The sequence below is a fragment of the Ursus americanus genome, chromosome 30, assembly GCF_024610735.1.
Source record: "Ursus americanus isolate L20-20 chromosome 30, mUrsAme1.1.p, whole genome shotgun sequence".
NCBI lineage: Eukaryota > Metazoa > Chordata > Mammalia > Carnivora > Ursidae > Ursus > Ursus americanus.
This window is the reverse complement of record NC_142156.1, coordinates 20,086,721-20,109,024: the sequence shown is the minus strand read 5'-3', so window position 1 is coordinate 20,109,024 and position 22,304 is coordinate 20,086,721. Positions and strand designations below refer to the sequence as shown.

The 22,304-nt window shown below is 60.3% G+C and overlaps 1 protein-coding gene across 1 annotated transcript in view; it reads left to right on the top strand.

Annotated features, from left to right (window-relative positions):
• Positions 1-22,304, top strand: part of NCOR2 (nuclear receptor corepressor 2) — a 172,146-nt gene that overhangs the window by 144,715 nt on the left and 5,127 nt on the right. The window contains 20 exon segments of the mRNA XM_087857429.1: positions 24-126; positions 362-466; positions 760-863; positions 4,333-4,483; positions 6,706-6,846; positions 7,232-7,318; positions 7,997-8,295; positions 9,765-10,119; positions 11,197-11,418; positions 11,937-12,188; positions 12,920-13,069; positions 13,207-13,356; positions 13,449-13,662; positions 15,849-16,390; positions 17,427-17,576; positions 17,801-17,946; positions 18,425-18,618; positions 19,401-19,550; positions 20,359-20,504; positions 21,378-21,431. Of these exon segments, the coding sequence (XP_087713555.1) occupies positions 24-126; positions 362-466; positions 760-863; positions 4,333-4,483; positions 6,706-6,846; positions 7,232-7,318; positions 7,997-8,295; positions 9,765-10,119; positions 11,197-11,418; positions 11,937-12,188; positions 12,920-13,069; positions 13,207-13,356; positions 13,449-13,662; positions 15,849-16,390; positions 17,427-17,576; positions 17,801-17,946; positions 18,425-18,618; positions 19,401-19,550; positions 20,359-20,504; positions 21,378-21,431 (3,715 nt within the window).

Genomic DNA, 22,304 nt, shown 5'->3' with positions numbered 1-22,304 from the left:
CCCATGACCTCTGCCCCTTACAGGGAATGTCGGTGCAGCTCCACGTCCCATACTCCGAGCACGCCAAGGCCCCTGTGGGCCCCATCACCATGGGGCTGCCCCTCGCCATGGACCCCAAGAAGCTGGGTAAGGATCTGCACCCCCCTACCTGGAAGGCCCAGGCTTGGCTCCAGCTGTCCATGTTGAGGGGATGAGGGAAGGCGGCTTGGCCGCTGGCACCATGGCCTAAACTTGATGGGAGGGTGGTACTCCAAATCCTCGGCAGTACTGGACCTCAACCCCTGGGTAGGATTAGGTGGGGGCCCTCCCTCCAAGTCCCTATCCCAGTGGCACGTGGCTCACTGCTCTCGCCCATCCCCAGCACCCTTCAGCGGAGTGAAGCAGGAGCAGCTGTCCCCACGGGGCCAGGCTGGGCCACCGGAGAGCCTGGGGGTGCCCACAGCCCAGGAGACGTCCGTGCTGAGAGGTGAGGGCATGAGGGGTGGGTGTGAGGCCTGGAGTCTGCCCTGCATCCCCAGCAGCTGCTCCTCTGCTCTTTGGAGGAGGGTCGAAGCGGGAACGGGATCTTTTATCCAAAGTCTGCTGAGCATCGTCCGTTCCCAGAGGGTCCAGAAGCCCCTCTTCATAATGCCTCACCCATTTAGGGGCAGGGGGTCCTCTGCATTGAGACACCAAGGGGATCTCGCAGGTCAGCAGGACCACAGTCCCCTGGGAAAGGGTTGCAGACATCCTTTACGCCCCGCGTCTCATGTCTTCTAGGGACGTCCCTGGGCTCGGTTCCAGGAGGAAGCATCACCAAGGGCATCCCCAGCACTCGGGTGCCTTCCGAGAGTCCCATCACGTACCGTGGCTCCATCACCCACGTAGGTGTCCTGGGGCGCCGCCTGAGGGGTGGGGGGAGGGCCGGCAGGCAGTGGCTCCGGATGTGGCCCGGACTGCAGGCAGAGCGGTGGGCCAGGCCATCTGTTCCCTCGGACGTCACTGCGTGGCACCAGGCTGGTGGATGGGGTGATGTCCTGGTGATAGCAACTCCCGCTGTGGTCATTCGTCTCGTCTGCTTGGAGCCAGGCACTTTAGGTGCTGAGCAACACGCGAAACTTGCCACGCCCAAGGAACTGGCAGGGTAGCGCGGGATGTCGCCCCGGATCCACAGACTGGTCAAAACGGGGCCGACGGCTTCGGAGTATGCAGTGCTTCCGATGGAGTAAAACACTGCCATTGAGAACGCCTGGGGCTGCCCAGGCCAGTGGGGGAGACTTCTGGGGGTGAGCCCCACAGGAGGCTCAGGGAACAGCATTCCCGGTTCGGGGAACAGCACGTGGGAGCGTCTCTGGCATGTGCAAGGACTGGCGAGGAGCCGTGGTGTCTAGAGCAGGAGCGGAGGCTCCCGGCAAGGTGTCAGCGGGCAGGTGCTCTGCACTTGGACGGAGCCAGCCCCCACCCCTGGGGCTCCCCATGTGCTGTCATAATCCTCCCTGTTTTTGACTTCAGTCCCAGAAAACAAAGAGGTTTCCTCTTGTGCCAGCCTTAACCTTGTGGTTTCGGTCGCCTGAGGGCTGGAGTCAGACATCGGAGCCACATTCACCTCTGCAGCAGGGAGTGCGGGATGAGCGTGGCTCCATCACCCCCTGGGGTCCGTAGCACCCTGGGCTTTCTCGTCTTCCCTTCCACCCAGCTCTGGGCAAGACACATGACACTAGCACAGAGTCCGCGCTATCATAGCTGGTTTTATAGATAAGAAGACCAAAGCTCAGAGGTTAAACCGGAGGTCACGTAGTTATAAGTAGTGGACCCAGAGGTTTGTGCCTAGCTGCGTCTGGCTCTGGAGCACTGGGCCAGAGAACGAGGAGCCAGAACACACAGGTGTGTGTGCCTGGAAGGATGTGCACAGACACGCTTGCATACACAGACATACACACGGACACACACACATGGACATAATGCAGACACGCTCACGTATACAGGGCAAATGGACAAACAGACATGCAGGCACACAGACACAGAGACACACGGACATAAACAGGCCCACACAGCACACCCTGCCCCGCCCACACGCACGTTAATGGCGCGTCAGGCCATAGGCTGGCCCGCAGTGAGGTGTTTTTGACCCCGGTGGCCTCATATCACACCACAGAGGAGAAAGCTGTAGATTTTGAAATAACAGGCTTTTGGAGGTGGCTTTGCTGAGTGCAAAGAGCAGGTACCTGGGGCAAAAGTCAGGCAGGGTATTCAGGCTCCGGCTGTGGCACACACTCACTCGAGCAGGGGTGGTCTCTCGAGTCAAGTACGCTCACAGAGGCTTTCTCGTGGAGTCATTGGTGATGGAAGGTTGACATGTGCAGTTCCTAGGCACCCGTCCGCCCCAGGTTTCCAGGCAACTGTGACCCACACCATCTCGTTCAGTCACACCCCTTCGATTGTCTTTGGCAGAGGGTGGCAGCTGCCAGAATGCTGGAGAGTCAGACTTTCCCACAGCCTTGCACCGGGCAGTGATGAAATCATGCCCGGACCACACACACACACGTGTGCACTCACATAGACGCACACATCCGCAAACCTAGCAGGTGCTGGACGAAGCCCCAACACTCTGTGCTCCCCGGTGCTCCCACCTGCCCTGGGAGTGGCGCTCGTGGGGCCCACGCCCTGAGGCTGCAGGCTCTGTCCTTGAAACAGGCCTCCGGCTAACAATCTCCGTGCTCACACGAGTCTGTCCAGGGGATTGTCCCCAAGGGCAGGGTCCGTGGCCGTCAGGGTTTCTGTCCTCTGTGGCATGGAGGAGAGCCCCTGTAAACAGCGGAGCTCGAAGACATTGACCACCTTCAGTCCCACCAGGAAAGCCCCTTCCCGTCACCCACCGTGCTCTTTGATGAGCCCCTGCTTTCCCGGTATGGACCCAGTTCTGCCAGCACTGAGACATGGCTAACAGCAATGCTGGTGTCCGTGGCCTCAGAGAGGATGTCCCTGCCTTGTGCTCCTGCCTGCCCCTGGACCACCGCCCAGTGATCGCCTGTTTCTGCTGAGTGTGCACAGATAGCTGAGTGTGGCGGGGAGACCCCTGCTAGAGCGTTTGCTGTGAGAAGTTGGGGGAGCCCGTCTGCATTCAGTGTCTTGCTGTTCCTCTCAGGATTTGCAGTAAAAGGGAGTTGCCAGTTGTTGCTCTTACCCCACAGGGGGATGTTTCCTGGCAGAGGAGTTCCCACAGGAAGACTCAGGGTTCACTGGTCCAGGGCTTGGCACACAGAGGGACCCCCACATCTGTGAAATGACATGGCTCATAGACATCTTGATTTGGGGGCAGCTTGTCTATGCCAAGTGCCTTTGAGAATCATAGATGCAGGGATTATTTCCTTTCTGTAGAAGTACAGATATATAGGCTCAGAGAGGTAGTGTGACCTGAGAGGTCACACAGCAACTCACTGGTAAAGCTGCTATTTGCCATCCAGTAGTCTGACTCCAGACTTGTATTCTGATCCTCACACTCAGTGTTCTTGGAAGTTCCCCAGGGCAGGATGCTATTCCATGTGGCTGTCTTCTCTCTGCTTGAATACCTCCCCTAGTGGGGAGCTCACTCTCTCTAAGGCAGTGGGCAATTTTGCCTCCTCGCAGACATTGGACAATGTCTAGGGACATCTTTGATTATTACACCTTGGAGGGGGGCAGATTGGGGGGCACCGTGCAGCTCTGGCCTCCAGAGGGTGCAGGCCAGGGATGCCCAGGAGAGCACCCAGAACAAAGAAGCAGCTGACCCCCCCATGGCATAGTTCTGAGGTTGAGAAGCCCTGGTTCTGGGAAACGGGAGTGCATGGTACACGCACAGCACGGGGACCATATCTCAGCACCCCTGCCAGTTACGTCAGCAGTTAAATGTCAGGGCTCTGAGACGGTAAAACCCAGACGGGACAGGTTGGAAAACAGACTCCAGAGCCAGACCACCTGGGTTCCAGTCCCAGCTGTGCCCCTGGATAAAGTCACTGAGCACTCAGCGCCTCAGTCTCCCCCTTGAAACAGGCACAGTGATAGGACCTGTCTTAGGATTAAATGAACGAATGTATCTAAGGGGCTCTGGGCGGTTTCTGTTACACCGGGGGTGCTCAGTAAGCTGTGACCTGGCGGTGGTCTGTGTGGTCGCGTTCTGCTGGGCTTCGTCTCCCCCTTTGAAGCAGCACATGGGTGAACATGTGTGTGTCGGTAGGCCTGGCACATGTGAACACGTGTGTGTGTGAAGCTGAAGGGACCCGTGTAGGTCTTCTGGTCACGCCTGCATCATGCCTGGTGAGCATGAGGGGTCCCCTGGTGGAGCCTGCCAGGCGCTTACCCCCTCTGTGCCTCCAGGGCACTCCGGCCGACGTCCTCTACAAAGGCACCATCACCAGGATCATCGGCGAGGACAGCCCCAGTCGCCTGGACCGCAGTCGGGAGGACAGCCTGCCCAAGGGCCACGTCATCTACGAGGGCAAGAAGGGCCACGTCCTGTCCTATGAGGGTGAGTGCTGTTGTTAACAGCCTCCCGGCTCGGGGGGCGGCCTTCCTCCTCCCTATCCATGGGAGTTTTTAGTGCCCAGGAAAGAACCTTTCCGTGGAGGGCTGATGGGGGCACGGGAGGCAGGTTGGCCATGCGCCCACAGGGTTTTTAGGGGGAGCACAGCGGATGAAGCCCCCCTCAGAGAGCTCTCAGGATGCCCACATGAGATGCAAATAGGAAGTCACCTTGTGAACTCTGAGTCATGGAAATCTGCCCCTCTGGCATGGCTTGTCCACCAAACCCCAGGCTTCGGTGTTTCTGGAGTTGGTCAAGAGAGGAGGGTCCGGAAAAACGCAGTCAGGGTAAAAGGCAGCCAGATGTCTGTGGAAGTGGTCAAGAACCAGGGCGAAGCATTTTATCCCCATTTTACGGATGTATTGGGACAGCCAGTGGTCCTTCTGTGTGGCCACCCTGGTGGCCCCTTGAGAAACAAGGAGGGTTGGGATCAGGGTGTTTGGCTCGTGGAGGTGGCTGCACAGGGAGTGAGGGCTGGGTGACAGCGTAAAGCACAACCAGAGAGGTGGTGATCTCCCTATCCCTGAAGGTGTCTAAGCCAGCAGCAGGGAAGGGTTGGCCCACCTTGCTGGAAGCATAATGGGGAAACTGAGGCCCAGCACTTCTGGCAAATGCTGTGCTCTAATTGGTAGCACATGGGTGGCCACCAGGGTGTGATGACCAGAGTGACCCTCCCCTTCCCCTTGCCTCTTGCCCCCTCTCCCCTCCTGGGTTCAGGTTCCCCACCTAAGGAGCCCTGCACAGAGAGAGTTAAGGGAGGACAGAGCCGGGATGTGAGTTTCTTGACATCCTTGGGCTCCCGGGGCTGTGGAGTGGAATGCGGCTCATGGGTACCCCTCTCCGGGGCTGGCCCTCCAGGGCCCTACGTTGCTTTTCCTCTAATGAACAGGCATCTTCTCTCATCTTTGTCCGCCTCTGCCCGTGCCCCCTGCCGCCTCGGTCCTGGGAAGTGGAGGTGGTACCATGTGGCCGAGGGACAGGCCAGTGGCTGCGTCTTGGCGCCAGCCTCAGTGCATGGCTGAGAGGGCCTGCAGTCGAGGCGTGCAGGTGGGGCGAGCACAGCCTCAACCCAGGTCCCCACGCCCACTCTCGAGCCCCTTGGTGCTTGAGCTCTCATCTGTTGAGTGTTTGCACCAGGGCTTCTCATCTCGCCTGCGCTTCCTGAAGCCGGGTGGTTAGGGGGGAGGCGGCGGGGTTGGGGTGCCCTGGCAGCCCAGACAACTACTGCTGTCGCCCTGTATGGATGTGAGCCCCCTGGCTAGACTTTAATCTCTTCTTATATATATATATATTTTTTTTTTTCCATTTTGATCTGAAATCTCCGTGTTTAAACGTCAGCAATTAATTTTGAAAAAAATTAAGAGCCGCAACCCAGTATGTCTGTAGGACACCGCTTTGTAGCCTGTGGCGTGGATCCCGAGAAGTAACAAGAGGGGGAGAACCTGTTACCTTTGAGGGGCAGGACTGGGGCCCTAGGGAGCTTACTTCTGCTGCCCTAGACTCTGCTGCCCTGGAGGAGGAGAGGCCCTGGAGGAGCCCAGCCTGCTGGGGGAGGCCAGGCCCCTCTCTGCTCAGGGCCTGCCTCCTGGCTTTCAGACCCGCCGCCTGTCTGGGGGGCCTGAGGTTCCTGAGGTTCCTCCTGGCTCAGTGAGGCCACGTCTGCCGCGGACAGCCCCCCCCCCCACGTGGACTTGTTACAGCGCACCTATCTGTGTGTGCACACATATGCACATGGGCCCGTTGTGCACCTGGCCTCACTTTGTCCTCAGTGGCCAGGCCTGTGTGTGTACGTGCACACACATACTCGCACGTGCGCACGCTCACACCCAGATGGTCGCACACCCTGTCTGTTCCCACTCTGCTGCTCGCGTGCATGCATTGATGTTCACATCACAAGTCGGCGCCCGTGTGAGGCAGTGTTTGCGCGCAGGCTCACACGGCCGTGTGTGGTCAGAGGCACATACCTACTGACAGTGGGTCGGGGTTCACGGTGCAGGAAGCCTTTGTATCTGTTAAATCCTCTAGGCTGGAGCGAGAGGCCCCGGCTTGCCTGCAGGCTGTGGCTTCCCTCGGGAGGGCTCCTGTCCCGGGGCCCCAGCTGGTTGGCTGGCACGGGCCCATGTGCCCCAGCCCACCAGTGCTCACCACGAGCATGGTCTGGTTTCCAGGTGGCATGTCGGTGTCCCAGTGCTCCAAGGAGGACGGCAGGAGCAGCTCAGGACCTCCCCATGAGACGGCCGCCCCCAAGCGCACCTATGACATGATGGAGGGCCGTGTGAGCAGGGCCATCTCCTCAGCCAGCATCGAAGGTGGGCGCCCTGCCCAGCTCCCTACCCCAGCAGACACGGAATGCCAGGGGGCCTGGGACCTGCCCTGGGGGGCTTCCAGCTCAGTGGGTTGAAGCACCAAAGAGAGAGAATTTGTCTGTCGGTGCCCCCGGAGGGCAGTGGTGGGATGGTTCACCTGATTCTCCAGAGAGGTAAACTGAGGCTAGGTTTTGCCGAGGCTTGATCTAGAGGCAGTGCAGGGCCCGCGAGATGGGACACTGCTTGCTGGGTCCAGTGCTGCCACCACCACCACCGCCACTGTCAAAGGGACCCGTGCTGGGAGGGGTGGCTCTGAATCCAGCCCCCGTCACTGCCCGAGGCTGGCTGAGGGACCCATGTAACCATGATGCTCTTGCCCCTCCCCCAGGTCTCATGGGCCGCGCCATCCCACCTGAGCGACACAGCCCCCACCATCTCAAAGAGCAGCACCATATCCGAGGCTCCATCACACAAGGTGCCACCCGCCCTCCGTCCCCCATGGTGTCCGTCCCCCACTGCCCTCACGGCGGCCGCAGCCAGCGCGCAGACATTTGCAGTCACGATGGGCGGGGGTGGGGGGATGTGCCAGCCTGCCGTGGGAAAGGCACGTGACATGTGTGCGTGGCCAATACAGGTGCAGGTTGAACTGCAGAGCAAGGGCATGTCTGTCTTATTTAAAAACAGAAGGAGAAAGCAGAACACTGCCCAGAAGCCCTGTCCTGTGTAGGCATTGCTGACTCAGCGTCTGTTTTGTGCTTGGCCCTAACCCAGGTGCTCCTCCCGTATTAGTGTGTGGGGCCGGTGTGATCATGTGTTAACAGTTATTAATGGTGCTGATACCATGCCACCCAAGTTAAGTTCTCTTGGCCGGTCGGTGGCGAGCCAGCTACGAGGGGCCCCGTTTTATGCTTTCTGTCTACGGTATCTCATTGAATGTGTACGACTTGGTGAGGTGTTTCAGTTAATATTCCTATTTTATGTATGAAGGGACTGAGGCTCAGAGAGGTCCAGTCACGTGCTCAAGGTAACACAGCGAGTGAGGATTTGAACCCAGGTAGTCTGGCTCCAGAATCACCGGGGTGTGGAGATCCCAGCTTAGAACGAGTGCGGTGGGGTGCGGAGTCGAGGGTCAGCACCCTGTCCTCCTTGGCAGGGATTCCGCGGTCCTACGTGGAGGCCCAGGAAGACTACCTCCGTCGGGAGGCCAAGCTCCTAAAGCGCGAGGGCACCCCGCCCCCACCCCCGCCCCCGCCGCGGGACCTGGCCGAGGCCTACAAGGCCCGACCCTTAGAGGCCCTGGGGCCCCTGAAGCTGAAGCCGGCCCACGAGGGGCTGGTGGCGACGGTGAAGGAGGCCGGCCGCTCCATCCACGAGATTCCGCGCGAGGAGCTGCGACGCACACCTGAGCTGCCCCTGGCCCCGCGACCGCTCAAGGAGGGCTCCATCACGCAGGTACGGGCGCCGGGGTGGGCGGGCTGGGCCAGGATGCTGTGGGTGGGGGCGCTGTCAGCCGCTGCTCTGGCCTCTACAAGTGGGGAAACTGAGGCTCCGACTCGGTGGGTACCTTGCCTGGGATGACGCAGTTGCTCATGACTGAGCTTCTGCTATGTGCATTCCAGATTCCCTGCTAAGGGCTCTATAGCCGCCACCTCCTTTGATTGTATTTATGCTCCTGTGAGGTTCATACCCATTGTCCCCGTTCTTCAGATGGAGAAACTGAGGCGCAGAGAGAGCAAGCAGCCTGCCAAAGTCCCAGAGCTAACCATAAATGGAGGCTGCTGACTGGATTTGTGTTACGGGCCAGGCACTGCCTGAGCACTTGGCATCATGTCCTGTTGAGCCCCTGCAACTGCTCTTACTCTTCTCATTGTATTGGTGCATAAGTGGAGGTTCAGAGACATTAACAGACTTGCCCAGGGTCACACAGCAAGTGAATGGCAGTTATGAACCTCAAGTCCAGACGTGCTTAAATCTGCAACATCTTTGCTTCTTGGCGTCCACTCCCCCACCAGCAGGCTGCACCCCCGCGGCTCACGGGCCCCAGGAGGCCCCAGCCTGGTAGGGCATGACCAGCTCCCAACTGTGTGAGGAGCTAGTCAGTGGAAACTACCTAGGGATAGTGGGAACCATCCCAGGGGCTGCGTGGCTCCGGGCAGACAGGACTGGGAAGGGTATCCCGGGAGGGCATCACAGCTGGGGTCAAAGGCGTAGTGCCAGGAGAAGCCGTGGGGAAATTATCCAATGCCAGGGGACCGGTTTGGCTCTCAGCGTCTGGGTAGAGTCCTCCATGGACCCAAGAGGGAGGCTAGCCTGATTCTACAGTATTCTTAAAAGTGGGGTGTTTCCCTTTCTTATGAAAGTGATGAAAACATTCGTAAATAAACTTGGAGCTCTATCACTGGAGACACAGGGCCCCACTATACCCCGGGCTCCCAAGCCTGTGTCAGCAGGGCGGAGGCTTCTCCCATGTGGCTGGGTTGCCCTCTGGTCCATGACCCACTGTTTCTTCAGCTGCCCCTTCTGGCCAGAGAGCAAACAAAGCTGAGCCTTGACCTCTGAGCCTTGGGCCCCAGGCGGTGGAAGTGGGTTTTGCTGCTGTATTTTCTGGCGTGGCATCGAGTGGGCCGTGGAGGGTTGCTGACTGATGGGGATAGGTTTTCCCCACATGGGGGTGCTGATACTGCAGGGGCCAACAGAGGGTCCCCCACTTGCTCCAGGGAGGGCTGAACTTTGTGCCCCTTCTGCAACCCCGCAGGTGGCTCTGGGGCCAGGACGGGCGGGCAGGGCAGTGACACGTGTCCTGATCTTAGGTTTAGCAAAGTCCTTTGTGAAACGGCGTGAAACATTGCTCCCATTTTGTGGCTGTGAAACTGAAGCTCCGAGCCATTATGCAGCTGGTGCTCACACACCCTTCTCCCCAGGGCACCCCGCTCAAGTATGACACTGGTACATCCTCTGCCGGCCCCAAAAAGCATGACGTGCGCTCCATCATCGGCAGCCCCGGCCGCACGTTCCCGCCCGTACACCCGCTGGATGTGATGGCCGACGCCCGGGCGCTGGAGCGCGCCTGCTACGAGGAGAGCCTGAAGAGCCGGCCAGGGGCAGCCGGCAGCTCGGGGGGCTCCATCACCCGGGGGGCCCCAGTCATCGTGCCCGAGCTGGGCAAGCCGCGCCAGAGCCCCCTGACCTATGAGGAGCACGGGGCACCCTTCACTGGCCACCTCCCACGCGGCTCACCGGTGACCACGCGGGAGCCCACCCCGCGCCTGCAGGAGGGTGCGTGGGGTGCAGGGTGGGGGGTAGGTGCCGGGTGGACTCCTCGGCTCAGGAAACTGCCCCCCACCCACCTTCAGCATAGGCTGGAAACCGGGGGCACCCTCGGGGCTACCACATACCTTCCACCTGCCCGACCCATGGCTTCTGCCCCCGAATTACACTCAGAATTATCTTCACCTCCCTGCCACCTCCAGACCACCACGATTTCCCACCTGGCCTCCCCAACTCCCCTCCTGTCCTGCTATAATCTGCACCCCAAACGCAGCCAGAATTGTCCTTCAAAAAGCTCACATCAAATCGTGCCACTCTACTGCTTAAATCTTTCTAGTGACTTCTCGCCGTGGCAAGCCTGTAGGAGCTGGCCCTGCCCAAGCCCCATCTCACTGTCCCCATGTTCCTTTATCCACCCCAGGCTCAGTGAGCTGCCTTCCTCCTCTCCGTTCTGTGACTTAGCTCGGGGCCTTTGCACCAGCTGTTCCCTCTGCCTGAAACCTCCCCACTTTCAGATCGTTACCTAAAAGACTTCTTTTTGTCCTTCATTTCTCTGTACAAAGTCACATTCTTGGGGAGGCTTTTAGGACCCTCCCCCACTATTCTGGTCACATTTTAAATTTTCTCTGGAGCATTAATCGCTCAGAAATTCGTTTGAAGACTAGTTTATCACCTTTCTCCAGCATTAGATGTCTGCTCCATGTGGTCCGGGTTTCCTGCCCGTTTTGTTCGCTGGGGTGGCTCCAGCTCTTAGAACAGTGCCTGGCGTGTAGTAGAGGCTCCATAAATATTTTTTGATTACCTGAATGAATGAATGAATGAATGAATGAATAATAAGGGAACAAATGAGAGCATGAATGAGTGAATTTTTAAAAAGAACAAAAACACAGAAGCAAATAAGTAAATGAAAGAACACAGGAGCTGAGGCAAAGGAACAGGTGAAGGCAGAGTCTGGTCCCTGGATCCCAGAGCGCCCACCCTCCGATGGCCTCCCATAAACCCTGGCCTCGGTGGCCCCCGTGTGGGGGACTGTGACAGCCCTGGCACAGAGGTCCGATGCTAACCCCCCTTGGCCTGTCCCCACAGGCAGCCTCTCGTCTAGCAAGGCATCCCAGGACCGAAAGCTGACATCGACACCCCGTGAGATTGCCAAGTCCCCCCACAGCACCGTGCCTGAGCACCACCCCCACCCCATCTCGCCCTATGAGCACCTGCTTCGGGGCGTGAGTGGTGTGGACCTGTACCGTGGCCACATCCCACTGGCCTTCGATCCCGCCTCTATACCCCGAGGAATCCCTCTTGATGCAGGTGATTGTCCTGGACCAATAGAACCCCACAGCAGGGGGTCAGGGGCTTCATCATTGTCAGCCCAAGGACTCCTCGGGCCTCAACTAAACTCTGCTAGATGGGGAAACTGAGGTGTAGGGGTGGAGAGACCCAGTGATACAATCATGTGAACATTTTAGGTCAGAAGATATTTTTCAGTGGTTTTCTCTCCCTGCAGAACTTATCAGTGCCTTTAAAATTGCAAATGTATCAAAAGAGGGCTGAAGTGTTGAGTGTTCCTCAGATGGACATGGTCTGAAAATCTGTTTAGAAGGATGCATCCCGTCGGTATCTTAGTGATCTACATTTTGGATGCCCTTTGTTTGGGGGAACTTTGATCTGAAGAACATTATCAGTAGAAGGTATCCCTATGTGTTTTGAGGAGCAAGGGTTTTTCTATGTCTAGGCCCTCCATTCTGAGTTGTGGGGGGTATTTTGGGAGAAGTCGTCACATATAGGAGTGGGGGGGCAGTCTGACCCTGCCCCTCTCCTCTCTGCAGCCGCTGCCTATTATCTGCCCCGACACCTGGCCCCCAACCCCACCTACCCGCACCTGTACCCACCGTACCTCATCCGCGGCTACCCCGACACGGCAGCGCTGGAGAACCGCCAGACAATCATCAACGATTACATCACCTCGCAGCAGATGCACCACAACGCAGCCACCGCCATGGCCCAGCGAGCTGACATGCTGAGGGGCCTGTCACCCCGCGAGTCCTCACTGGCTCTCAACTACGCCGCCGGCCCTCGAGGTGGGTGGGGCCGGGCACTTGCTGGCAAGTGGGTGGGCAGACCCTCCCCATCCAGAGTCGGCCCTAGTCCTTGTCTGCCCGGGCCCGCTCGACGGTGCAGAGGACATGGGTGTGCCGGAGGTCTGGGCGGTGTGACCACCCTGTGCGCGCAGACCTGGCAGGTGGTGGAGGGTGGTGTGTGCTGTGAGTGTGTGTCTGGTAGCCGTGTGCGTCCTGGGTGCACACGGAGCTGTACACCGGCGGCTGGGTGCTCCTGGTATATAGGGTTCTGGGCGTTAAAAAAAGGGATCAAAATAGTTTGTATTTCTGGTTCCCTTGACTTGCAAACAGCCTGTGGTTGCTTTGTAAGTGCATTAAAGTCATCCTCTGGAACCTTCTGGAACAACCGAGTACCACTTAGGGTCCATTTGGAAAAACCAGTCATGCTGGGTATTTCAGACAGTGAGGACTGAATACAGGGACTGATTGTATGGGGCGAGAGGTTGGGAGAAAAGGAAGAACACGCCGAGGTAATGCGGGGTGCCGGCTGCAGGACACAGCCACTTCTGGGCTTCGCGAGCCAAGGGGAGGTGGGGCTGCGAGAGCCTGGCATTCAGAAGACGGGCCCGAGGGGCCTGGTGCTCAGCAGGAGGGAGCGCCCCAGCTCACAAGGGCACCCTGCCCTCCAGCTGACGGGGTGGCCTGGCCCCTCCTGCCCCTCCTACAACCCCCGCCCCCACCTCCTCTTGCAGGCATCATCGACCTGTCCCAAGTGCCACACCTACCCGTGCTGGTGCCTCCAACACCAGGCACACCCGCCACCGCCATGGACCGCCTCGCCTACCTCCCCACAGCACCCCAGCACTTCAGCAGCCGGCTCAGCAGCTCCCCGCTCTCCCCGGGTAACACCCCTGCCCCCGTCCTGGGTTTGGGATCCTGGCGTCCGAGGAAGGTGGCCGGGTGTCCTCTGTCCACCCCAGAGGACCAGTCCAGGCCCTCCCTGAGCGCTGGGCTGAATCGCGGGACTTTTGGTTGCCAGGGGGTCCCACTCACTTGACAAAACCTTCCACCGCCTCCTCGTCCGAGAGGGAGCGGGAGCGCGACCGAGATCGGGAGCGTGAACGGGAGCGCGAGAAGTCCATCCTCACGTCCGCCGCCACTGTGGAGCACGCGCCCATCTGGAGACCCGGTAGGGCGTCAGAGGTCCCCGCCCCAGCCTCTGGGGGTCCTCACGGGCCACGTGAGGCCTGCGCCCCTGACGCCACAGCCTGTCCCCACCAGGTACAGAGCAGAGCAGCGGCAGCGGCAGTGGCGGCGGGGGTGGGGGAGGCAGCAGCAGCGGCAGCCGCCCCGCCTCCCACTCGCACTCCCACCAGCACTCGCCCATCTCACCCCGGACCCAGGACGCCATCCAGCAGAGACCCAGCGTGCTGCACAACACGGGCATGAAGGGCATCATCACCTCCGTGGAGCCCAGCACGCCCACGGTCCTGAGGTGGGCCAGGTTGGCACAAGGGAGGGGACAGGCGGGCGGGTGATGGATGCACGCGTGGATTGATGGGTCGGGAGGTAAACGGTCGCGTGAACGACGGGCAGGAAAGTAGGTAGATGGATGGCGGGTTGGGGTAGGAGGCAGGAGGGCAGGTGGGTAAGTGGATGAATAGACAATGCGTGGGTAGGTGGAGGGAAGGGCAGGGGAGAGGCTGGATGGGTGGGTGAACGGGCAGATATTTGGCAGGCGGGTGGATGGGAGATTGGGTTAGAAGGATGGGTCGGTGGACAGGTGAACGGGTGAGTGGGTAGACGAATGGATCATTGAGCGGGTAAGTGGGTGGATGACGGGGTAGGTGGGTGGATAGACGGGTGGGTGGTGTGTGGACAGTGGCTGGGCTGGATGAACAGGTGGGTGGCTGGGTGGGTTAGGCGAGTGGCTGGATGGGTGGGGGGTGGGCAGGGCACTGGGTATAGGTCGAGGGAGAGGTGAGCAAGTAGGTGGGTGGAGGGTGGGTGGAGGGTGGGTGGGCAGGTGCATGGGTAGATGGTAAGTTGGATAGATGGGTGGCGGGTTGGGGGAGTGGATGAGTGAGTAGGTGGTAGGTTGTTGGGTTCAGAGAGAGTCTGTGGAGAGGAGAGGGACAGACAAGAGAGGGCTGTGGGGAGAGACTCCTGGCCCTCCCCTGACTCTAGCACGCCCCTAACGAGGAGGAGATCTGTCCATCTTGCCTAAACAAAACCTCATGGTTCTCTTAAGCTGGGAGAATCTCTACAGGTCCCAGGTGTGCCCCCCACAGTCCACTCACTCTTGCAAGGGGCCCAAGTCCCCTCCAGTGACATCCCCCCACAAGGCCTGGGGGCAGAGCTGCCTAATGCAGGGGAGGGAGCTTCCCCTGTGCCCTTCCCTGCTCAGGGTCCTGTTCGGGGACAGGTGCTTCTTCCAAGATGAAGTTTCCGTTCATACAAGCACCCTCCCCCCATTTGGCCGCTCTAAATCATAACCTACCACCCTGCCACAGTTCCAGTTTGGGACAGTGACAGCCTCGTTTCCCAGAAGCGTTGGCTGTGCCCTCACTGACTCAGACACCCAGCAGTCACACGAAGCCGAAGCACCTGGCTGCTTAGAGCACAGTTAGCAGTCATGCACGACGGCCAGCTCTTCACACCAGCAGTAAGCTGCTTAGAAACTGTCATGGGGCAGTCGGGCCTTTCCCACTGGCAGCTGGAGTGAGGGTTTGTGAAGGGCAGGGCACTTCCTCATGGAGCCGCTGGGCTTGACAGAGAGGCCCCGAGGGCTGGAGTCGGGCCAGTTTGCATCCAAGCGCCAGTGTCCTCCTCTGTGAAGCGGGGAGAATTACACTTACCCGTGACGATCAGAGAGTACGTGTCGGTGCAGTCCTTCCTGGCCGACCTGCAGTGTGTCTCTTGCACTATGCTGGGTGTGGGGGACACCGTGATGCAAGCCCTGCCCTGCTGGGGATTATGGCCTAGACCAGACAGCAATCAAGGAAGGCTGCTTGGAGGAAGAGACACGACCCTCAAGAGCAGCACTCCAGGCACAGGGCCCGGCAGGCATCCCAGGGAGCCCCGTGTGGCCTCTGGCGGCTGGGGTGGGAGAGCCGGGTCCTGTGCCTTCTCTAATCCCCCAGCTCCCGTTCTCCCAGCATTCTCAGGGCCTTTCCCTTGGTATTCCTGCTCTCCCCGTGGCTCCTTCATTCCCTCATGTGTCCTGAGCAGCCCGTGGCTCACCTGCCAGCCCCAGTCAGCGTCTTTCTCTCTTCACCCCATCTTGTTTTTGAGCCGTACTCAGGGGCGTGCCTTCTCTGTTTTCTTGTATACAGTCCGCTCGGCTGGAGCGTAAGGTGCTTCTGTCTGTTGGCTGCCATATTCCTCAATGTCTAGAGCAGTTTCTAGAACAGTGCCTAGAACAGTGCCTGACACATAGCAGGTGTTCAGGAAAAAGTCTTAAGTGATGGAGACGGTGAATAAATGTGTAAGTGAGCAGGTGAGGCTGAGCACGGCAGGGCCTCTCAGGCCGCATTGGGAGGGCAGGGTTATTCCAGGGCAGTGGAGACCCATCCGGGTGCTGAAGTGTGAGGGGAGTGACCCTGCCTTGGTCCTGCCCCCCCCCCCGCCCCCCGCGATATGCTTCCACAGTTCCCTTGACCACCTTCTCTCCTCCCCCAGGTCCACGTCCACCTCCTCGCCTGTCCGCCCGGCTGCCACATTCCCACCCACCACCCACTGTCCACTGGGCAGCACCCTCGACGGGGTCTACCCCACCCTCATGGAGCCCGTCTTGCTGCCCAAGGAGGCCCCGAGGGTCGCCCGGCCCGAGCGGCCCCGTGCAGACACCGGCCACGCCTTCCTTGCCAAGCCCCCGGCCCGCACGGGGCTGGAGCCCGCCTCCTCCCCCAGCAAGGGCTCCGAGCCGCGGCCCCTGGCGCCCCCCGGCTCCAGCCACATGGCCATCGCCCGCACCCCAGCAAAGAGCCTCGCACCCCACCACGCCAGCCCGGACCAGCCTGCGCCGCCTGCCTCGGCCGCGGACCTGCACCGGGAAAAGACTCAAAGTAAACCCTTTTCCATCCAGGAACTGGAGCTCCGTTCTCTGGGTAAGACCACCCTGACAGCGGCCACCTTCATAGACGCGATAATCATGCGTCAAATTGCTCACGATAAAGGGCCGCGAGAAGGAGGTTCGCTGGCCAACGACTCCCCTCGCGATGGTAAGACTTCCGGCCCCGCCGCCCACCCACCCCGTCTTGTGGCCTAAAGATATTTTCAGATCTCTGCTTTTTATTTTTCCCCCCATTTTTAGTTGGTTTTGGTATTTTGATTTGAAACTCGTCCTCGTCGATTGCACGCTCTGATGGTTTATTCCTCAAGCTGCTGCCCACCCTCCTCTGATTTGGGGGCACCTCATCATTTGCACATTGTTTTATCATGATTTTTTTTTTTTTTTTTTTGGATTTTCGCTTTTTTTTTTCCTTTAATGAATGGATCTGTGATTTTGACTTCAACTGCGCCTCCCATCTCCCAACCTTTGCGCCTGTGTTTGGGGAGCAGGGAGTGGGGCTGCAGAGGGGCTCGGGCTGACGCCTGCTGCCATGTGGGTGAGTCTGGTTTGGAGGACGCCCGCTGAGGCAGACTGTCTGGGAGAAGACCTGGAGGGGCAGGAAGCACCCGACTCTGCAGGAGGAGCCGACCCCTGCACCCTGCCTGGGTTGTGAGGGGGTCTTGGGGTGCCCTGACCCCACATCCCCCTTGCTGACCTGCTGCCCAGCATCCCCTGGGAGAAGGAGAGGCCTCTGCCCCCTGCCTCGTGCCTCAGGCCCCTGCCCTGGGCTCCTGTTTGCTGGACTGGGGGCTACAGGGATTGTGGCCCAGGCGGGGTCCTGGGACCTGAGTGTCACTCCCTGCCACACCCCCCCACCGATCTCACTCTTGCATCCCCTTTCCTAGAGACTCTTCTTCCCCCCTGGCCCCCACTGTCTGGGTGGGTCTGTGTTTCTCACTGTCCCTAGGTCTGGCTCTGTCTCCTGGCCTGTCTGCTTGCGTGTCCAGCTGTGTTTCTCCTCCGCCTGTCCCTCTCCCCACCCCTGGCCGGCCAGCAGCCCCTGCTCTGGCTCGCTCCCTCTCTCCATCTGCCCACAGCCCCCCTCCGGCCTGGGGGCCCCAGCCAGCATGGGAGGGTGGGCTGGGAGGGGCGGCCCCAGCCCTGGGTCCTGGCGCCGGCCTGACCCGGGGCCTTGCCCACTGTAGGGTACCACGGCGGCAGCTACAGCCCCGACGGGGTGGAGCCCGTCAGCCCCGTGAGCTCACCCAGCCTGACCCACGACAAGGGGCTCCCCAAGCACCTCGAGGAGCTCGACAAGAGCCACCTGGAGGGGGATCTGCGGCACAAGCAGCCAGGTAGGCCCCCCCACGCACCCCCACGTACCCCACTTAGCACCGCCCTGAGAGAGGGATCGCCGTCGCCCCATCGTGCAGGTAGGAAAACCGAGGCAGCCAGAGGCGGAGGGATGGGCCCCGCCCCACAGCTCAGAGGGCAGAGCTGGGGTTCAGGGACACACCCCCAACCAGGCCCACCCTTCAGCCCCCCGCCCCCAGACTGACCTGCTCTGCTCTGCCCGCAGGCCCTGGCAAGCTTGGCGCTGAGGCTGCACACCTCTCACACCTGCGGCCGCTGCCCGAGAGCCAGTCCTCGTCCAGCCCGCTGCTCCAGACCACCCCAGGGGTCAAAGGTCACCAGAGGGTGGTCACCCTGGCACAGCACATCAGTGTAACTACCCGTTCTCTGCCCTCTCCTCATCGCCTGTGAACCTAGGCCAGGATAAGGTCCCAGGGAAGGGAGGGGGAGGGCCACATGCAGCCTCTTGGTCTGGGGGGTAAACTGAGTCCTGATGGACCGGACACAGGATGTAGGGGTTGGCAAGGGCAAGCCATGCCAGGGGTTCCATAGTCTCTAACTCGGACATGGTAGCTGCCTCCTCATCCAGCTAATGGAGCCTGGGGTGCATGAGTCCATGGCAGGTGGAATCTGACCCATCAGGGGCCACCACTTTGAGGCCTCCACCACGCCCACTGCCCTGCACGCACAGAGTGCTGAGGCTGCTGTATGCAGGGCTGAAGCACCCGGGAGCCAAGGACCACGCCCGGTTCTATCCCCAGAGCTCAGCCTAGCCTCTGCCCACCCAGAAGGTTCTGGTGGGATGGCTGCTGTATGACCCTGCACCTCTCCCCCGACCTCTGGCCTGCAGGAGGTCATCACGCAGGATTACACGCGGCACCACCCGCAGCAGCTCAACGCGCCCCTCCCTGCCCCCCTCTACTCCTTCCCCGGAGCCAGCTGCCCCGTCCTGGACCTCCGCCGCCCACCCAGTGACCTCTACCTCCCCCCGCCGGACCACGGCGCCCCGGCTCGTGGCTCGCCCCACAGTGAAGGGGGCAAGAGGTAAGTGTCGGGCGTAGTGACCTTGCCGTTCAGCTGCTAGGAGGCCTTTGTCAGATGGGGGACGGTTGAGCCAAGTGCAAGGGCCGCCTGCTGTCATGGCGCAGATGGGAAACTGAGGCTCAGGGAGAGGAGTTTGCTCAAGGCCACGGTGCTGGTAGGTGCGTCACACTCTGGGTTCCAGACAGCAAGCTAAGTACTTCCCACGTGTTAACCGGGATTCTCGCTGCAAGCCCCGCAAGGGTAGGCGGTGTTGTCCCCGTGTCACCGATGAAGGAACTAAGGTATGAAGAAGCCAGTTCATTTACCTACAGGGACGCAGCCAGTAAGTGACAGAGCCGGGATTCGAGCCAGAGCTGTGTGCTCTGCGAGCAGCCTCACTGCAGGCACATGTGCACTCACTTCGGGGTACCCCCAGGAGCGCTGGGGTTGGGGGAGGCCCCCAGCTCGAGGAGGGTGCCGCATGAGGGGCACAAGGGCAGGAAGACAGCAGATGTCTTTGAGGGGACAGTGGGGTCCCTGACATGGGGGGCAGCAGGGGGCAGCTACCGCCCATGGGCCAAATCCAGCCCACAGTCCAGGAGCTAAGGGTTGGAAAAGAGACCACGCGTGGCCCACACAGCCCAAAATAGCAGCCGTCCAGCCCTCTGTGGAAGGAGTGGCTGAACGCTGATGTCGAGCAGGGCAGCGTTGGGAGGGGAGTTCAGAGAGTGGCACCTCCCTGCGTCATTTCGGGGGAGAGAGTGCTGAACTCTGACCACAGCGGGGACCCTCTCTCCACTCAGGTCTCCAGAGCCAAGCAAGACGTCGGCCCTGGGCAGCAGTGAGGACGCTATCGAGCCCGTGTCCCCACCGGAGGGCATGGCAGAGGCTGCCCATCCCCGAAGCGCCATGTACCCACTGCTGTACCGGGACGGGGAGCCGGCAGAGCCCAGGTACCTCCATGGCACCCCGCCCTGCCCCCGGGATGCTCGAGACTCGGCCCCTTTGCCCGCTTATGGCCTCGGTCCCCCGCTGTGCATTGGGGGCTGACAAGGGCTTTAGTGTGGGGCTGAGATCTCTCAGGCCTGCTGAGTGGATGTGACAGCTCTGTGTCAGCCTCCTGGGCCTTGGACTGGGGTGTCTTGGCTCAGGCCTGGCCCTCACTGCTGGCACTTGCTGAGGACCTGAGAAATGATGAGCTAAATGTGCCGGACCAATCAGGTAGTTGGGGACAGAGAAAAAAAGCCAGGTCCATGGGGCGCCTGGGTGGCTCAGTCGTTAAGCATCTGTCTTCGGCCCAGGGCGTGATCCCAGGGTCCTGGGATCGAGCCCCACATCGGGTTCCTGCTCCGCTGGGAGCCTGCTTCTTCCTCTCCCACTCCCCCTGCTTGTGTTTCCTCTCTCACTGGCTGTCTCCCTCTCTCTCAAATAAATGAAATCTTAAAAAAAAAAAAAAAAAAAAGCCAGGTCCGTGGGCCTTGGGGAAGGATGTGGTCTGAGCGTATGTCCAGTTCCTGAGGTGCTTTTCAAGGGGCCAGGCTGTTGCTGGGGCTCTGCAGAGACAGCCTGAGCCCAAGGATCGGTGAACTACAGAGAAGGTTGCAGGAGACGTGTGGTCCCTGAGAGGTGAAGGCTGTAGGTGTGGGGTAGAAGCTTGGTTCTGAATTTCTGAGGCAGGTCAAGTGACGAGTGCCCCATCGTCAAAGGTGTGCAAGCTAAGCGCTGAGCCCACTGACCTGGGGTGTCTGATCTTTGCAGCAGGATGGGCTCCAAGTCTCCAGGCAACACCAGCCAGCCACCGGCCTTCTTCAGCAAACTGACAGAGAGCAACTCCGCCATGGTCAAGTCCAAGAAACAGGAGATTAACAAGAAGCTCAACACCCACAACCGGAACGAGCCAGAGTATAGTAAGCGCCCCCCGCCCCCCGACGAGCCAGAGTATAGTAAGCGCCCCCCCCCCGGATGAGCCAGAGTATAGTAAGCGCCCCCCACCCGGGACGAGCCAGAGTATAATAAGCGCCCCCCCACCCGGGACTGGGGCCCCTGTGGGGCTGGGGGCCGGCACGGCCGTGGAACCCACAGGGTGCTTGCCAAAGCACGGGGGGCCCGCGACCACTTCTCCCCCGGCCCCTCCCCCGACGTTCAGGGAGCCCTGGGGGAGCTCTCCCTCCATGGTTGCTGCGGGCCGGTGCGGGACGCGGTGTGGGGCACACCGGGGGCACATGGCGAATACTTGCGTGAGTGGCTCTGTGCTAAGCCCCATACTGAGTAGCAGGGTCCTGCCCACCCAGGGGCCTTGTGTGTCCCCAGCTCGCAGTGCTCACCGTATTTGTGATCTTTCCTCCATTTGTGCGGCTCATGGATGAAAACCCTAACCTCGCTCCCCCACCCTTAGTGCAGTGCCTGGCACGTAGCAGATCACAGCACAGAAAGAACCCACCACAGTCCCCGGCGGGGGATCGTCAGCTGGGGGCAGTCTGGGGGCATCGCAGAGGCTTTTCAGAAACTTGCTGGGGCTAGAGCAGCGGCCTTGCAGATAGTCCCCGGCCTGGGCCGGTAACTCCAGAGCCCTGCCAGGTGCGGTGGGTGGGCCAGCAGGTCGGCAGCCCCAGCAAGCTGGTGAGAGAGGCGGCTCTCCAGCCCTGCCCCAGACCTGCTGAATCTGTGTGCACTGGTCACCTTGCCTAGACTGGACAGAGGACGGGGCGGGGGGGAGGGCAGGTGACTTCCTAGGACCTGTGGGCCCATAGACCTTACCCATCTTGTCACCTGCCCCCCAGATATCGGCCAGCCCGGGACGGAGATCTTCAACATGCCCGCCATCACCGGAGCAGGTAACTGGCCAGCCTGGGCTCCACGGCCACCAGCCCCCTCCCTGCTCTCCCTGTCCCCCCTCATGGCTGCGCGCTAGGGAGGTTAGGCTGGTGTGTGGGATCTGGAAGGAGACTCAGGGAGTGTGGCCTGGGAGGTCACTGGAGCCCTCACCCCAGCCATAGTCCTGTAGACGGGAAACTGTTCTTAGTTCAAGTGTGTCCTTCCCTCTGGACTCCGCAAACCCAGCAGCGGGGACACAGACTCACACAAAAGGCTGGCGAGGCTTTGCGAGGAGTCTGCATTGGAGTTACATGCCAAGGCCTCCTGGTGTGTTCAGCACCGAATTAGGAGCACACATGACTATCTGGAAACACCAGTGGCCTGCCGGGGCCTCGGATGGGGGTCTGAGTGTGGATGGGGAGAGTGGGCGTGTGCTTTGTATTCACGGACTTCACTCAGGGTCCACGGGAGCGCTTTTATAGAGAGAACACCCGTTTTACTCGAAAATTCGAACCAGCTGGGCAAACCACGAAGATGTGTTATGGAGATGGGTGAAAACCCACGTGCATTTTTAAACTAAAACTTGAGCCTACTGTGATGTTTGGGACTTGGGGGACCCTCGGGGTTGGGTCCCCAGCCGCTGGTAGGGGCCACAGGGTATGTTTCCGCTGCTGCATGGAAGGCCCGGGGCAGGGCTTTAGGGAGTTGCCTTCGGAAGTCTGGCGCGAAGAGACTGAGCCCAGAGCAGAGCCGGGACTGGCACCTCCGTGGGCAGACCTTGTCCGGTGGGGCGGAGGTCCCAGTGTCGTTTGCAGGGCTGTGTCCTCTGTGCCCTGGGCCTTCAGTGAGGGTGTGAGGCCGGAGGAGCAGAGGGCATGTGGGCTGGCCTTCCC